We start from the raw sequence: 17,525 nt of genomic DNA, 5'->3' as shown, positions 1-17,525 counted from the left end.
GGCTAATTGAATTCACTAATGTCATGTAAAAATGCATCAGTATGGGCCAAGTGTGGTGGCTAATGCCTCTAATCCCAGCACTTTGGGAGGCCAAGGCGGGTGTATCTCCTGGATCTCCTTGAGCTCACAAGTTCAAGACCAGCCTGGACAACATAGCAAAATATCATCTTTACCAAAAATACAAAAATTAGATGGTGTGGTGGTGCACGCCTGTGGTCCCAGCTACTCAGGAGGCTGAGGCTAGAGGATCGCTTGAGCCCAGGAGATAGAGGTTGTAGTAAGCCAAGATCGCACCACTGCACTCCAGCCTGGGTGATAGAGTGAGACCCCATCCCAAAAAAAAAAAAAAGAAAAGCATCAATATGCTAAGTGAAATATCAGTCACATACAGGAAAATACTGTATTATTCCACTTATGTAAGGTATCTAGAGCAGTCAGATTCATAAAGACAGAAAGCAGGGCCGTGGCTCACACCTGTAATCCCAGCACTTTCGGAGGCCAAGGCAGGTGGATCACCTGAAGTTAGGAGTTTGAGACCAGCCTGGCCAACATGGAGAAACCCATCTCTACTAAAAATACAAAAATTAGCCAGGTGTAGTGGCGCACGCCTGTAATCCCAACTACTCAGGAGGCTGAGGCAGGAGAATAGCTTGAACCCAGGAGGCAGAGGTTGCAGTGAGCCAAGATCGCGCCACTGCACTCCAGTCTGGGTGACAGAGCGAGACTCCATCTCAAAAAAAAAAGAGACAGAAAGCAGAATGGTGGTTGCCAAGGGCTGGGGGAAGGGGGGTGAGAAATAGAGAGTTGTTCTTTGATGAGTGTAGAGTTTCCGTTCTGAAAGAGGAAACTGTTCTGGAAACTGGTTGCATACAGTGTGCATATACTTAACGCCACTGAGTATATACTTCAAAACTGTTGAGATGGTAAATTTTATGTTATGTGTATTTTGCCACAATTGAGAATAATTTTTTTTCTGGCCTGGCACAGTGACTCAGGCCTGTAATCCCAGCACTTTGGGAGGCCGAGGCGGGCGGATCACGAGGTGAAGAGATTAAGCCTGACCAACATGGTGAAACCCCGTCTCTACTAAAAATATGAAAGTTAGCCAGACATGGTGGCGGGCGCCTGCAATCCCAGCTACTCAGGGAGACTGAGGCAGGAGAATCACTTGAACCTGGGAAGTGGAGGTTACAGTGAGCCGAGATCGCGCCACTGCACTCCAGGTAGATGACAGATCGAGACTCTGTCTCAAAAAAAAAAAAAGGCCTGGCACGGTGGCTCACGCCTGTAATCCCAGCACTTTGGGAGGCCGAGGCAGGCGGATCACAAGGTCAGGAGGTAGAGACCATCCTGGCTAACACGGTGAAACCCCATCTCTACTAAAAATACAAAAAAAATTAGCCGGGCGTGGTGGCTGGCGCCTGTAGTCCCAGCTACTCGGGAGGCTGAGGCAGGAGAATGGTGTGAACCCAGGAGGCGGAGCTTGCAGTGAGCTGAGATTGCACCATTGCACTCCAGCCTGGGGACAGAGTGAGACTCCACCTCAAAAAAAAAAAGAAGAAGAAGAAGAATTTTTTTTTTCCAAAAAAATACATGAAGATCAAGTAGAGTGTATTCCAAGAATGTAAGAATGGTTCAACATTATAAACATCTATTACTGTAATTCACCATGTCGGTGAACTAAAGGAGAAATTGCATATGGTTATCTCAAAATATGCAGAAAAAGCATTTTATGAACTGCTGTGACGATTTATGATAAAAACTCACAGGAAAAAAAGAATAATTGTCTCAGGCTGATAAAAGCTGCATACAATTAAGTATAATGGAATAAGTATCCACAATTTCTTGAAGATCAGGAACAAGGCAATGATGCAATGATGCTCTCTATCAATGACGCTGCTCTCAGTAAGTGTTAGAAGTCCTGCCTAGAACCCCAGCACTTTGGTAGACTGAGGCAGGAGGAGCGCTTGAGCCCAGGAGTAACAACTTGGGCGAGATGGCAAGACCCTGTCTTTACAAAAAGAAAAAAAAGAAAAAATTAGCTGGGCATAGTGGCACATGCCTGTAGTCCCAGCTACTAAAGAGTCTGAGGCAGGAGGATCCCTTGAGCCTAGGAGGTGGAGGCTGCAGTGAGCTATGATCTCACCACTGCACCCCAGCCTGGGCAACAGAGTAAGACCCTATATCCAAAAAAATAAAAGAATTAAAATTTTTTTGAAAAAAGAAGTCCTGGCCAAGACAGTAAGCCAAGAAAAAGAAATGAAAGTAAACTGTCATTGTTGGCAGATTATATGGGTATAGAAAATCCAACATAATCTACAGGCTACTTTAACAAATTAGAAGGCCAGGCATGGTGGCTCATGCCTGTAATCCCAACACTTTTAGAGGCCAAGGCAGGAGGATTACTTGAGGCCAGGAGTTTGAGACCAGCCTGAGCAACATAGCGAGACCCTGTCTCTACAAATAAATTAAAAACTGTAGTTGGGCATGGTAGCACACGCCATGATTTTAGCTACTTGGGAGGCAGGAGGATCCCTTGAGCCCATGAGGCTGAGGTTGCAATGAGCCATGATCAGACCACTGCACTCCACCCTGGGTGACAGGGTGAGACTCTATCTAAAAAACAGAAACAAAACAAAAAACCCAGAGTTCAGCAATGTTACAGGGAAAAAAAAAAAAAAAAAAGCAGCCGGGCACAGTGGCTCACACCTGTAATCCCAGCAATTTAAGAGGCCGAGGCAGGCGGGTCACCTGAAGTCAGGAGTTCAAAAGCAGCCTGGCCAACATGGTGAAACCCCCGTGTCTACTAAAAATACAAAAATTAGCCAGGCGTGGTGGTAGGTGCCTGTAATCCCAGCTACTTGGGAGGCTGAGACAGGAGAATCGCTTGAATCCGGGAGGCGGAGGTTGCAGTGAGCTAAATGCCACTGCACTCCAGCCTGGGCAACAAAGAGCGAAACTCCGTCTCAAAAAAAAAAAAAACACACAACCGAAAAGTATAATAGAATATAAGGGGCCAGGCATGGTGGCTCACACCTGTAATCCCAGCACTTTGAGAGGCTGAGGAAGGCGGATCACTTGAGGTCAGGAATTCAAGACCAGTTTGGCCAACATGGTGAAACCCCGTATATACTAAAAATACAAAAATTAGCCAGGCATGGTGGCACATGCTTGTAATCCCAGCTACTCAGGAGGCTGAGGCAGGAGAATCGCTTGAACCTGGAAGGTGGAGGCTGCAGTGAGCCAAAATCACACCACTTCGCTTCAGCCTGGACAATAGAGTGAGACTCCATCTTAAACAGAAAAAAAAAAAGAGACTAAAGTATCATTCACAACATCAATAAAACCCATGAAGTAGGAAATATAAACACAACTCAGAACTTTTTGAAGAAAAACAAAAAAAATTTTTTTTTTGAGATGGGGTCTTGCTCTGTTGCCAGGCTGGAGTGCAGTGGCGCGATCTTGGCTCACTGCAACCTTCGCCTCCAGGGTTCAAGCAATTCTCCTGCCTCAGCCTCCCAAGTAGCTGGGACTACAGGCGCCCACCACCATGCCTAGCTAATTTTTTGTATTTTTAATAGAGACAGGGTTTCACCATGTTGGATAGGGTGGTCTCGAACTCCTGACCTCAGGTGATCCCCCTGCCTCGGCCTCCCAAAGTGCTGGGATTACAGGCATGAGCCACTCACTGTGCCCGGCCTGAACAACAAAATTTTATAACACAAAAGAAGATCTCAATAACTGATGTGACGTATCTTGTTAATAAACAGAACAACTTAACACAAAGATGTGATTTCTTCTGAAATTAATCTGTGAGTTCAATGAAATCCGAATAGAAATTGGGAGGATTTTTTAAGAACTTGGAAAACATTTTTGTAACATTTCTATAAAGAATAAAGGTCCAGCCGGGCGCGGTGGCTCAAGCCTGTAATCCCAGCACTTTGGGAGGCCGAGACGGGCGGATCACGAGGTCAGGAGTTCGAGACCATCCTGGCTAACACGGTGAAACCCCGTCTCTGCTAAAAAATACAAAAAACTAGCCGGGCGAGGTGGCGGGCGCCTGTAGTCCCAGCTACTCGGGAGGCTGAGGCAGGAGAATGGCGTAAACCCGGGAGGCGGAGCTTGCAGTGAGCTGAGATCCGGCCACTGCCCTCCAGTCCGGGTGACAGAGCGAGACTCCGTCTCAAAAAAAAAAAAAAAAAAGAATAAAGGTCCATGAAAAGCTAGGTCAAGTTTGAACAAGATAACCAAGGAGAAGGGGCTGGGTCCTCGCATTGAACCACACCGAAAACCATAATGATGACAAGTGTAAGATACTGGCGAGAAATAGTGAAGTGGGCCAAAGAACCAAAATGAGAGCCTAGAACAATATATATGTAGGCAGCTCTACAAATGCTGTATGATAAAGACGGCACCACAGTCCAGAGGGAAAAAGAACTGGTTGTTTGGACCGGACAGGGGTAGTGACTCACACCTAATCCCAGTACTTTGGGAGGCCAAGGCAGACAGATCACATGAGGTCAGGAATGCAAGACCAGCCTGGCCAACATGCTGAAACCCCGTCTGTACTAAAAATATAAAAATTAGCTGGGCTTGGTGGCGGGCACCTGTAATCCCAGCTACTTGAAAGACTGAGGCACGAGAATCGATAGGACCTGAGAAGCAGAGGCTGTAATGAGCCAAGATTGCGCCACTGCATTCCAGCCTGGGCAACAGAGCAAGACTCTATTTAAAAAACAAAACAAAACCAAAAAAAAAAAACTGGTTGTTTGGTAGGTAGTTCTGTGAAAACTCTACATTGAAATAAATCTAAATCCCTCTTTGCACCATATTCAAAGATGGAATCCATAGAGTTAAGAATCCTTTGGGAGGCCGAGATGGGCAGATCACGAGGTCAGGAGATCGAGACCATCCTGGCTAACACTGTGAAACCCCGTCTCTACTAAAAAATACAAAAAACTAGCCGGGCGAGGTGGCGGGCGCCTGTAGTCCCAGCTACTCGGGAGGCTGAGGCAGGAGAATGGCGTAAACCCGGGAGGCGGAGCTTGCAGTGAGCTGAGATCCGGCCACTGCACTCCAGCCCCGATGACAGAGCGAGAGGGGAGGCCGAGACGGGCGGATCACGAGGTCAGGAGATGGAGACCATCCTGGCTAACACCGTGAAACCCCGTCTCTACTAAAAAATACAAAAAACTAGCCGGGCGAGGTGGCGGGCGCCTGTAGTCCCAGCTACTCGGGAGGCTGAGGCAGGAGAATGGCGTAAACCCGGGAGGCGGAGTTTGCAGTGAGCTGAGATCCGGCCACTGCACTCCAGCCTGGGCGACAGAGCGAGACTCCATCTCAAAAAAAAAAGAATCTTAAAATTGATTAGAATAATACCTAACATTTCTCAAGTGCTCATATGTGCCAGGCACTGTGCTGTGCTCTTTACTGTGTATTAACTCATTTAATTAATTTATAATTAAGCAGGTGCCTGCTATGAGGAAAGCATTATTGTTATCTCTGACAGATGAGGAAACTGAGACACAGAGAGGCAAGGCTGGGACTAGGGCCAAGGCATGTGAACAGAGTTGTGCAATGTCAAATTCCATCCTTATTTAAAATTTTGAGGAGGCTGAGGCAGAAGAATTGCTTGAACCCGGGAGGCAGAGGTTGCAGTGAGCCGAGATCATGCCACTGTTCTCTAGCATGAGTGACAGAGCGAGACTCCATCTCAAAAAAGAAAAAAAAAATTACAGGAGGTGGCTCACGCCTGTAATCCCAGCACTTTGGGAGACCGAGGCAGACGAATCACCTGAGGTCAGGAGTTCAAGACCAGCCTAGCCAACATGGTGAAACCCCGTCTCTACCAAAATACAAAAATTAACCGGGTGTGATGGTGGGTGCCTGTAATCCCAGCTATTCAGGAGGCTGAGACGGGAGAATCACTTGGACTCCAGAGGCAGAGGTTGCTGTGAGCCAAGATCGTGCCACTGCCCTCCAACCTGGGCAGCTGAGTGAGACTCCATCTCAAAAAAAAAAAGAAGGAATCTTGCCCTGTTGTTCAGGCTGGAGTGCAATGGCACAATCTCGGCTCACTGTAACCTCTGCCTTCTGGTTCAAGCGATTCTCCGGCCTCAGCCTACCAAGTAGCTGGAACCACAGGCACCCGCCACCATGCCCTGCTAATTTTTTTGAGACTTTGTCTTAAAAAATAAAAATAAAAAACTTGGAACAGAGGTGAATGTGCAATAGCTACCCTTGCCCCTACAGAGGCCACAGTCTGTAACCCCATAAGACCCAAGAACACCAGAAGTGAGCAATAGGATTAATTTTGGCGGGAATCAGGGCAGCAGTAGGACTAGTGGCACCCTAGGGTGGCTCTGCTTACCACAAGTCAACCATGAAGAACTTGACTCAAACCCTAGAATCCTTAGCCACCAACACAGGTCAGGCCTTAAAGGGAATTCAAGAATTCAAGAATTTCTAGACTCTTTGGCGGGCGGATCACGAGGTCAGGAGACTGAGACCATCCTGGCTAACACGGTGAAATCCCATCTCTACTAAAAATACAAAAAATTAGCCGGGCGTGGTGGCGGGCGCCTGTAGTCCCAGCTACTCGGAAGACTGAGGCAGGAGAATGGCATGAACCCAGGAGGCAGAGCTTGTAGTGTGCCGAGATCGTGCCACTGTACTCCAGCCTGGGCGACAGAGCAACACTACGTCTCAAAAAAAAAAAAGTTTAAGGTGCTGTCTACCACCACCAGGTCACCCTTGAATTCTTTCCCAGGTGAAGTCAAGAACTCTCTTGGGCTAAGCCCCAATTTTGGGGATCACCTGCCCTGCATCAGCTTTGCTATGCTGAGGCTGATCTTGAATTCCTGGGCTCAAGTGATCCTCCTGCCTCAGCTTCCCAAAGTGCTGGGATTACAGACATGAGCCACTGCACCCAGCCTGAGAAGGAGTGATTATTCTTTAACTAAGAGCATATTAGACAAGGAGACAAAGACAGACAGATAGGAAATATGTGCAAGGTCATAAACCAGCAGGGATTTAATGATTAGATATTAGATATGCAAATTAGTAGAAAAAAGGCTAGAAACCCAATAGCAAAAAGAAGGACAAAAGATATGAAGAGCCAGTTCACAGACGAGGGAATCCCAATGGCTGACAAGGGCACAAAGAGCGGCTCAAACTCTCCAGCCATCAGAGAACCCAGAGGAACATGAGGTACCACTTTAAATTCATCAGATCAGTAAGCCATTAAAAAGTTGGATGGTACCAAGTCCTGAGAGAACCAGAAGCCTCCAGGTCGAGTGTCAACTCTCACAGCCACTCAGGAGAGCATCTGTGGTACTTTGTGAAGTCATGAGTGCGTGTACTCTATCCTGGAAATCCCACTCCAAGGGGAATTCTCCCACAGTCCATAATGGGACAGCAGGAAGATGTTAACTGCAGTGATGCTTGTGATGGCGGAGTTGAGGCCAGTTTGAGTGTGCAACACTGTGGAGGTGAGGTGGATCATAAAGGTGCTAGACATTCAACGTGGTATAACACGCATGTAGCTTGTAGAAACAACAAACAAGATGCATGTGGAAAACAGCATCGAGAGTGAAAATGTAAACGTGTAAGTAACAGAATTGAATTTCCTGCATGACATCATGCATGTAAATTACAAACACATCCACATAGGAGACAGTGCCATGCATGGTACAGAGCCAGGCAGGCTTCAAGGATGCCGACTGAGCATGCTGACATGGGGTCTGATGGATGGCAGGGGAGAGAACGGAAGCTGGGAAGTGAAAGAGGGAAAGTGAATTAACATAATTCGAGGGGGCCCTTGTTCATAGTGTTGATGTGTAACAAACTGAGAAGTAGACTTGACTCAGCTCTGTATATGAGGCCATAAAATGAACCGTGGAGGCCGGGTGTGGTGGCTCATACCTATAATCCGACTCACGCCTGTAATCCTAGCTACACGGGAGGCCGAGGCAGGAGAATCGCTTGAATCCAGGAGGCGGAGGTTGCAGCGAGCCGCGATCTTGCCACTGCACTCCAGCCCGGGTGATAGTGCAAGACTCTGTCTCAAAAGAAAAAAAAAAGTTAGGCAGGGCGCTGTGGCTTATGCCTGTAATCCCAGCCTCCTCGGGAGGCCGAGGTAGGAGAATCACTTGAACCTAGGAGTCGGAGGTTGCAGTAAGCTGAGATCACGCCACTGCACTCCAGCTTGGGCAACAGAGCGAGACTCTGTCTCAAAAAAATAATAATAATAACTCTTGACTAAGGTCCACAAAACTCTCAAGGCTCTGGGGCCCGTCTACTCCTCCCAGGTTCAGGTCGCCCCTCCCCTTTCCTCACTGCTCAGCCTCACTGGCTTTCTCACATTCTTCCTCCACAGGCCAAGCTCCTTCCCACCTCCTGGCCTTTGCACGTGCTATTCCCTGGTGCCAGGAAAACACTGAACCTTGCTTTTCTCATAGCTGGCTCCTTCATCATCGGCATTCCTGCTCAAATGTCACCTCTTGGAAAGGTCATCTGACGGCGGAATCTAAAGTCAGTTTTGCATCACACAGCACTTGAAATTGTCTCATTTTGCACTGTTTTATTCACCACTGTATCTATAGTGCCCAAAACAGTGTTTGGCCCTAAAGAGATGTTTAATAAATACTTGCGGCAGAAATGAATGAGGGGTTTGCCAAAGTCCCAAATTCTTCCAAGTGGTAGAATGGGGATTTGAACCCAGGTCCACCTAATTCACAGAGTACTTCTGCTTTCTGCTCTCTTCCACCCTCACCCTCACCAGTCCCCATGGTTCTTTTTTTTTTTTTGAGACGGAGTCTTGCTCTGTTGCCCAGTCTGGAGTGCAGTGGTATCTCCACTCACTGCAACCTCTGCCTCCAAGGTACAAGCGATTCTCCTGCCTCAGCCTCCCAAGTAGTTGGGATTACAGGCACAGGCCACCGTGCCCAGTTAATTTTTGTATTTTTAGTAGAGACTGGGTTTCACCGTGTTGGCCAGGCTGGTCTCGGACTCCTGACCTCAAGTGATCCACTCACCTCGGCCTCCCCAAGTGTGAGCGACATGCCCTGCCAAGAGTTCAGATTTTATTCTAAGTGCAATGGAAAACCAAGGGAAGGTTTTTTGTTTGTTTTGTTTTGTTTTGTTTGAGACGGAGTCTTGCTCTGTCGCCCAGGCTGGAGGGCAGTAGCTCAATCTCGGCCCACTGCAACATCTGCCTCCCGCGTTCAAGCAATTCTTCTGCCTCAGCTTCCCAAGTAGCTGGGACTATAGGCATGCGCTACCACGCCCGGCTACTTTTTGTGTTTTTAGTAAAGACAGGGTTTCGCCTGTTGGCCAGGCTGGTCTGGAACTCCTGACCTCAAGTGATCCACCCGCCTTGGCCTCCCAAAGTGCTGGGATTATAGGAGTGAGCCACCGAGCCCGGCCAGCAGCATAATTTTTTAAAAAGGTTTCATTTAAGAATAACACAGAGATAAAAAGATTTGTTTTAAAAGATCACTTCGGCTGCTGCGTGAAGACTGGACTGGAGAAGTGGAAGACACATAAGCTCTCTGAGCCTCGGTTTCCACATTTGCAAAAATGGGGAGAGTACCCCTGTGGTTCAGGGCTGTTGTAAGGTGGGGAAACAGTTTCCAGGAGTGTCCTTGGCACTCGAGGAACACGCTGCGGTGCAAAAGGCCCTGTCAGGGACCTGGAAGTTGGGGCGTGGAAGCCCCTCCAAGCCCCCCACCTACAGGTCTGGGGGCTGTGTCAGAGCCCAGAATCGGCTGTCGCTCGCCATGGCGGCCACTGAGTGGCGTCACTGGCCGGGCGCGCTCAGTCTTGAACAGGCTCCCACCCATCAGCCCGCTCGGCGCTCGGCAGCTCTAGCCTGCTTAGGGCGAACGGGGGCGGGGCCTGCATGTAGGGCGGGGCCAGGACCGGAGGGGCGGGGCATGTGGGGGCGGGGCCGCGGCGACGCTGGGCGTGTGGGCGCAGATGGCGGCGGCGCACGGCGCCTGAGAGGGCCGGGGCTATGAGCGCCGCCCGGCCCCAGTTCAGCATTGATGATGCCTTCGAGCTGTCCCTGGAGGACGCGGGCCCTGGACCCGAGTCCAGCGGGGTCGCGCACTTTGGGCCGCTGCACTTCGAGCGTCGGGCGCGGTTCGAGGTGGCTGACGAGGACAAGCAGTCCCGGCTGCGCTACCAGGTGAACCGCCCGGCCCACCTCACCCCCTGTCCCCGGCCGGACGGGACCCTAGGCCGGGCCCCAAAGGCCTCAACTCGGGAATGAATCTGCCTAGAGGCCCCAGCTGAAGTGCGAGACCACCCCCCCACCCCCGGACGTGACTCTTGATCCACAGCCCTGCCCAGGCCCTCCCAGTTCCGATACCGGGCCCCAGCCAGCCGGGAAGAGTCCACAGCCCGGGCCCAGGAGCTCATCCCTCAGCTCCAGCTGGGGAGCCCAGTCGATTCCCTACTCTGCCTGGGTACTCGCCCCTGGCCCCCGCTGGGTTGGGGGAGCTCCTCTGTATCTGAACCAGACCTTGCCCACACGCAGGAGCATCCCCTGTGCCCCAGGCCAGCTAAGCTGATGGGAACCCGCACGCCTTTCTGTATTCTGAAAGCCCTCACCCTAATCCCACCATCACCCCTAAGAGCTGGAGCCCCTCTCACATGACCAGTCCTTGCTTGCTTCCACTACATCAGAAATCAATCCCCATTTTCCCAGAAAACCTCCACCAACCCTAGGCTGCTTTTCTTGGAGACCTGGACCAGATCCCTGTACCTTGAACCTGAGAACCCTGGGCCTGGCCTTCCCTGGCACCCCAATTCCCAAGCTCTCATTCTAGGCCACTGAATGAGAGCTCCACCCTGACCCAAAGTTGGGAGCTCTCCTTTCCCTGGGACCCGTGCAGGCTCCTGCTCCCCAAAGCCCTGGCATCCACCCACCTCCTACCTGGTTTCTGTGATTCACCAAACCCGTTCTGCAGGGAGGGCGGAGGGCCAGGTGAGCAGCTGCCAGGCGGCCAGGCAGATGGTTGTGTAGGCCTCCCTTCTCTCCCTGGGAAGGGATGAGGAAGGGCCCCAGCCTAGCAACCCCCCTGAGACCTGTGTTCTGCAACAGAACCTGGAGAACGATGAGGATGGAGCCCAGGTCTCTCCGGAGCCAGATGGGGGAGTCAGTACCAGGTTAGGGCCAGGTGGGGACCCAACCCTGTACCCCAGCCCCAGCTCCTATCCCCAGGGACCCTGCTGAGTCGCCCACCCCACTTCACTCACTTCCATCCCGTCCTATTGATTCCTAGTCTGACCCTCACTTTCCTCACAGGGTCCCCTATACTGCAGGGTTACCCTACCCTAGTGCCCAGCTGTACTCACCTCTTTCAGAAACCCCCAGTCTGGTCTGGCCCCCACCTTCATACAGGTCACCTGTCCTAAAGAAACCCCTAGCTCATCTCCAGTCCCTGAATTCATCCTCACCCACCGAGGCCTCTCAGAGTCCACTATTCTGCAAGGGGCCAGCTCCAGTCCCTGCACCACACCCTGTACTTCATCAGGACTTCTGTCCCAAAACAACCCCATCCTTGCCTCCCTGCCCCTCACTGGGCGCCTGTCCTGCAGGGATTCCGGCCGAACTTCCATCCGCAGCTCCCAGTGGTCCTTTAGCACCATCAGCAGCGGCACCCAGCGCTCCTACAACACCTGCTGCAGGTGAGCCTGCCTACCTAAGCCCCCAGCCAAGCAGCCCTGGCTCTACCACTGCAGCCTCCTGCACCCCCTCCCTCCACCTCCTTCACATTCACCCTGCTCTCCTGCCACCCAGCTGGACCCAACACCCTTTGATCCAGAAGAACCGTCGAGTGGTGCTGGCCTCCTTCCTGCTCCTGCTGCTGGGGCTGGGTGAGTGGCCCTGAGGGTTGGAGTCAAAAGGGGCCCCATGGGAGGCTCTGCCTCCCCCTTGACACTGAGCCTCCCAGCATCCTGAGGGGGCAGCTGGCTGCCATCATCACAGCCCCAGTTTACAGGTGAGGAGACAGAGGCCTTGCAACCTGGGCACACAGTCAGGAAATCACACATAGCTGAAAATGGAACCTGGCTTATCACTCCAGAGACTTTTCCTTTTTTAAAGAATTTAACCTGTTTAATCCATTAGAGGACAGAAGAGTAGCAGCTACCATTTATTCTGTGTCTACTTTGGGCAAGGTGCAGGGCAGTTTTATTTTCCCACCTTACAGAAGTCCTGCAAGTGAGGTGGTGCCCAGAAGAGCCACGTGTAGGGGCTCAGGGATGCTGAGTGCCCAGCCAGTGCAGAGCCACAGGGCACCTGGTACTTCCCCTTATCTGGCATCTAAGCGCTGACCAGCACCCCTCTCCTACCCATTGCTCAGATGGGGGAACTTTTGGTCCAGAGCAGGCAGATCTCACACCAGGTGTCCTCTGGCTCCCAGGCACCTCGTTCTTTGGGGTAGAGGAGGCAGAGTCCCCAGAAAGGATCCAGGGTTGGGGTCACGAGTGACATATAAGGAGGGACCAACTGTGGCTGCTACCCTGGCTGATCTCTCCGCTTCTCCAGGAAGGCCAAGGCTTCCCAGCCAGCCAGGCCCCCAGCACACAATCTGGCCTCCTCTCTGGGTGTTTGAGTGCATGGGAGGGGGCTGCCACTTCCCAGCACCGCTGCACACCGGCCCTGGTAGTGCTGCCAAGTTCTTTCATTTGTCCCCTCTCAACCCAGCAAGGCAAGTCTGGGGCTACCAGAGCTCCTTAGAGGGCCTTTCTAGGGTGTAGGGAGTGAGTTTCAGCCCCCATCATATCCTATACCCCACCTTTTTTTTTTTTTGAGGAGGAGTCTTGCTCTGTTGTCCAGGCAGGAGTGCAGTGGCACAATCTTGGCTCACTGCAACCTCCGTCTCCTGGGTTCAAGGGATTTTCATGCCTCAGCCTCCATAGTAGCTGGGATTACAGGTACCCGCCACCACACCTGGCTAATTTTTTTGTATTTTTTTTAGTAGAGGTGGGGTTTCACCATGTTAGCCTCAGGTGAGCCACGTGCCTCGGCTTCCCAAAGTGTTGGTATTACAGGCGTGAGCCACCACGCCCAGCCCTTTTTATTTTTTTGGAGACGGGGTCTTATTCTGTTGCCCAAGCTGGAGTGCTGTGGTATGATCGCTGCAGCCTCAAACTCTTGGACTCAAGCCATCCGCCCAGCTGAACCTCCCTAGTAGCTGGAACTAGGGAAATTTTTTTTTTTTTTTTTAAATAATAATAGAGACAAGGCCTCACTATGTTGCCTAGGCTGGTCTTGAACTCCTGAACTCAAATGAGCCTCCCAAAGTGCTAGGATTACAGCCATGAGCCACCATGCCTGGATTGGGCTAATTTTTTTTTTTTTAGAGATGGGGGTCTTGCTATGTTGCCCAGGCTGGCTTCGAACTCCTGGCCTCAGTCTTCCTGCCTTGGCTCGCTGAAGCACTGAGATTACAGGCATGAGCCACCGCACCTGGCCCACCCTTTTTGAAGTAGTCGGGGCAATGCACAAAGCACACAGCAGTCCATGGTGGCCCCCCATTCCCCCAGGCTTACTACCCGCCTTGTTGCAGAGTCCAAAGTCCAGCTCCTCATTCCCCCATCCCTCTTGTAACTGGGGATCCAGGACTCCTGCACTGCCCTCTTCTTACCCCCCATATCCCGATCACCTGTACTGTTAGCTTTCAGGTTCTTATTGGTTCCTCCACTAAGGATGAGCCATGAGGGCAGGGATCTTTTCTGCCCTTCAGGGCGGAATTCCCAGTACCAGGCACTCAGTAGGTGTTCCATAAATGTTTGTGGAATGACTAAAAGCCCACCCCAAGGAGCAAATAAAAATCTCTCAAGTTTCACACACTTCCCAGGGCCTGCTCAGTGCCTTGCTCTGGAAACAGAGCTTGGTGAGCTTCCTGGAGAGGGTCTCTGTCTAGGGCACCTTCAGCTCAGGTGGTGTAGGGCTGAGCCGGGCTGGGAGTGGGAGCCCCCGCCCTCACCACTGCTCCTGCCCCCACCCCCGCGGCTCCGTCTGTGTGCAGTGCTGATCCTGGTCGGCGTGGGACTGGAGGCGACCCCCTCTCCAGGTGAGCGACCCTCCCGCCCCCACAGGCAGAGGACACCCCTGTCTTGTGTCCACGGGTCCACGGCAAGCCCTCCCACCTCCCAGCAGTACACGGCCACTTTTCAGCTGGGAGTGAGGCTTGCCCGGGCAGTCAGAGGCAGCCCGGAAGGCCTCGCAACCCCCGCTCCCTTGCCCTGACTGGGCTGTGGTCCCTCCCGCAGGTGTATCCAGCGCCATCTTCTTCGTGCCGGGTTTCCTGTTGTTGGTGCCTGGAGGTGGGAGCGGGCACCGGGGCGGAAGGGGCGGGGCCGCGGAGCGGGACTGAGGGCGGGGTCGTGGGGAGGGGAGGGGCCTCTGCGCTGACAGGCCCCGCCCCACAGTCTATCACGTGATCTTCATATACTGCGCGGTCAAGGGCCACCGGGGCTTCCAGTTCTTCTACCTGCCCTACTTCGAGAAGTGACCGCAGCGCAGCGTGGACTCCTTGCATCCACGTGGGCGTCCCTCTGACCCGCGCTCTGTTCCGTTCCCCTCATCTCAAGGGAAGAGGCCCTCCAGGGCCCTCGAAACCCCAGCCCCTAGGGAGTTTGCTCAGGAAGTTTGGGGAATGCAGGCCTGGCCCTGGGAAAGCCGCCCCTCGCCTGCTCTGTGCCTTAACTTATTCTCCGGCCGTGCGGCTGCTAGGTTGCTGTTATTTTGTGCTAATAAAAGAGTAGTTAATTCCACCAGAGGCAATTGCTGTCCTCCTGCCCTGTCACCACTAGCCCAGCCCACCAGCCTGACCACAGCCCCTCCCAAGGACTGACCCTGAGGCTGAAGGGCTTTGAGTGCCACCGAGCGCGCGGCAGCCCTGATGCTGAGGCTTGCCCAAAGGTACGGGGCATGGTAGGGGCAGAGCTGGGCGTAGGAAGTCTGCCTTGCCAGCCAGGACAGCCTGCCCCACCCCCACCCTTGGATGACTCAACCAGCCCGTCTCTGTCTGGTGGCCCTGGCCGAGAGCACTCAAAGATGACGCAGGCCTGGGGCCTGGAGGCTGGTATCCTAGTTCCAGCCTGGCTCTGGGGCCCTGGGCTGCCACAGCCAGCCCTGAATGTGGGCCATGCCAAGGCAGCAGCCCAGCCCCCTGCACCCACTGCCTTCCTTCCCAGTCCCAGAGGTTGGGAGAACCTGGGGGCAGAGGGCATAGGAAGCCGTGCCTGACACCCTCAGTGATCAAAGACTTGGAAATGCAGAATGTTAGAAACAAACCATCGCAGAATTTTGGAAAATCAGAGCATTTCAGAATCTTAGGAATCAAGAAACAGAATCTTTGAGAAGCCTGAAATCTGAGATCATAGTAGCTACCAGTTATCAAGTTGTTAAAAGGCACCAGGATGGCCGGGCGCAGTGGCTCAAGCCTGTAATCCTAGCACTTTGAGAGGCCAAGGTCGGAGGATCGCTTGAGCCCATGAGTTTGAGACCAACCTGGATAACATGGTGAGACCCCAACTCTATTTAAAAAAAAGAAAAACAAGAAAAGGCATTAGGCCTTGCGCTAAGCACTGAACACGGGTTATATCTTATAATTTTCACTACCTCAGTCCCATTTTACAGATGAGGACTGACTCGCCCAAGGACAGCCAGCAGGTGGTAGGTAGAATTAGAAACATAACCCAGGGCTCCAGCTCCCTGGCCAGGGCTCTTCCCATGACACTGTGGGGGAGGGAGAAGGAAACCAGCACTGAGCTGGTCTCCCCTACCAGCCAACCAAGAGGCTGGCTGAGTGAGCAAGAGTTGGGAAGCCCAGTTGGTACACCTGCCCGCACAGTCTATCTCCCCCACCGAAACATGTGTCCCACGAACCACTGCAGCACCCAACACAGCGGGGCCTTCAGGGTTCTGAGTTAGATGAATGGACACCCAGACTCTGCTGTTGCTCCCACCTTTCCAGGCCCCACAGACTTCCCACCCTCAACCCCCATTCAAGGCACTTTGGGGGTACCCATTGGATGCAGGAACTCCTAAACCAGTGGTCTTCCAACTAGCTGTGGTAAAGGGCCAGTTTTCATTTCTAATCCGTCATGGCCCGGTCCTTTCATAAGAAGAACTAACCGGGTGCGATACCTCGTGCCTGTAATCCCAGCACTTTGAGAGGCCAAGGTGGGAGGATCACTTGAGCCCAGGAGTTCGAGACCAACCTGGGAAACATGGCAAAACCCCATCTCTACAAAAAATACAAAAATTAGCCAGGCATGGTGGGGCGCCTGTAGTCCCAGCTACTTGGGGAGCTGGGGTGGAAGGATCACTGAGCCTGGGAGGCTGCAGTGAGCCATGATTGCACCCCTGCACTCGAGCCTGGAAGACAGAGTGAGATCTATCTCAAAAAAAAAAATAACAAAAATTTTTAAAACTAGAAAAATGAAATAAAAAACATACAGAGGCCAGGCGCAGTGGTTCATGCCTGCAATCCCAGCACTTTGGGAGGCCGAGGCAGGCAGATCACGAGATCAGGAGTTCGAGACCAGCCTGACCAACAGGGTGAAACCCCATCTCTATGAAAAATACAAAAAAATTAGCCGGGTGTGGTGGGGCACACCTGTAATCCCAGCTACTCAGGAGGCTGAGGCAGGAGAATCGTTTGAACCCGGGAGGCAGAGGTTGCAGTGAGCCGAGATTGCGCCACTGCACTCCAGCCTGGGCGACAGAGCAAGACTCTGTCTCAAAAAAACAATAAAAATACAGAATACAAGCCCACAGTTTATCAGATTCATTAGACATACAATTACATTTCAATAAATAGAACAAACATAGGAAAAGGAAAATGACAAAACCATTGAATATGAACAAATGGCAATTAACACAACACAGAATCACAACTAACAACTTTTATCATTCCTTTTTTTTTTTTCTTTTTTTTTTTTTTTTTTTTTTTGAGACGAGTCTCACTGTCTCCCAGGATAGAGTGCAGTGGCACAATCTCGGTTCACTGCATCCTCTCCCTCCCAGTTGAAGCGATTCTCATGCCTCAGCCTTCCCAGTAGCTAAGATTACAGGCACATGCCACCATGCCCAGCTAATCTTTGTATTTTTAGTACAGACAGGTTTTCACTATGTTGACCAGGCTGGTCTCCAACCCCTGAGCTGCCTCACCAGAGGTGCCTCTACAATCCTAACAGGAAGCAATTTCAGAAGTTGTGATTCCCATCATTAGAAGTCTGCATTAGGGATCAGCAAGGTATAGTCCACAGAATGGTTTTTATATTTTGTAATGGTTGGAGAAAAGTCAAATTATAATAAGATTTGATAACATAAAATTATATAATGTTCAAATTTCCATGTCAATAAATGAAGTTTTACTATTATTTATTAAATTTCCGACATAGCCACACTCATTTGTTGATAACTTGACTTTGCACTACAAACTTCGACAGCAGAGTTGCGTGAGCAGCTCTTTTTTTTAATAAGATTTGCTTTTTTTTTT

General features: G+C 51.4%; 1 protein-coding gene across 4 annotated transcripts; it reads left to right on the top strand.

Annotated features, from left to right (window-relative positions):
- Positions 1 to 9,930: 9,930 nt before the first annotated feature.
- TMEM134 (transmembrane protein 134) lies at positions 9,931 to 14,795 on the top strand. Of its 4 annotated transcripts, XM_017857256.1 has the most exons (7): positions 9,937 to 10,189; positions 11,108 to 11,172; positions 11,605 to 11,694; positions 11,807 to 11,883; positions 14,043 to 14,087; positions 14,287 to 14,340; positions 14,446 to 14,795. In XM_017857256.1, the coding sequence occupies exons 1-7, from the start codon at positions 10,016 to 10,018 to the stop codon at positions 14,526 to 14,528; spliced, it is 588 nt and encodes a 195-aa protein (XP_017712745.1). In that variant the 5' UTR covers positions 9,937 to 10,015; the 3' UTR covers positions 14,529 to 14,795. The 4 variants fall into 4 exon arrangements, with proteins under 4 accessions (XP_017712744.1, XP_017712745.1, XP_017712746.1 ...); XM_017857255.1 differs by having other exon boundaries at positions 9,931 to 10,189; positions 11,605 to 11,883; positions 14,446 to 14,793; XM_017857257.1 differs by lacking the exon at positions 14,043 to 14,087 and having other exon boundaries at positions 14,446 to 14,793.
- The last annotated feature ends 2,730 nt before the right edge of the window (positions 14,796 to 17,525 follow it).

Source organism: Rhinopithecus bieti, unplaced genomic scaffold (genome assembly GCF_001698545.2).
Source record: "Rhinopithecus bieti isolate Rb0 unplaced genomic scaffold, ASM169854v2 scaffold_44159, whole genome shotgun sequence".
Classification (NCBI taxonomy): domain Eukaryota; kingdom Metazoa; phylum Chordata; class Mammalia; order Primates; family Cercopithecidae; genus Rhinopithecus; species Rhinopithecus bieti.
Note: the sequence above shows the minus strand (reverse complement) of the source record. Positions and strands in the feature narration are given on the sequence as shown.

Coding starts and splice junctions, on each gene's coding strand:
- TMEM134 (XM_017857255.1), top strand. CDS start 10,047: ATGATGCCTTCGAGCTGTCCCTGGAGGACGCGGGCCCTGGACCCGAGT. Junction 14,088..14,286: donor GGAGGCGACCCCCTCTCCAG/GTGAGCGACCCT, acceptor TCCCTCCCGCAG/GTGTATCCAGCGCCATCTTC. Junction 14,341..14,445: donor CCTGTTGTTGGTGCCTGGAG/GTGGGAGCGGGC, acceptor CCCGCCCCACAG/TCTATCACGTGATCTTCATA.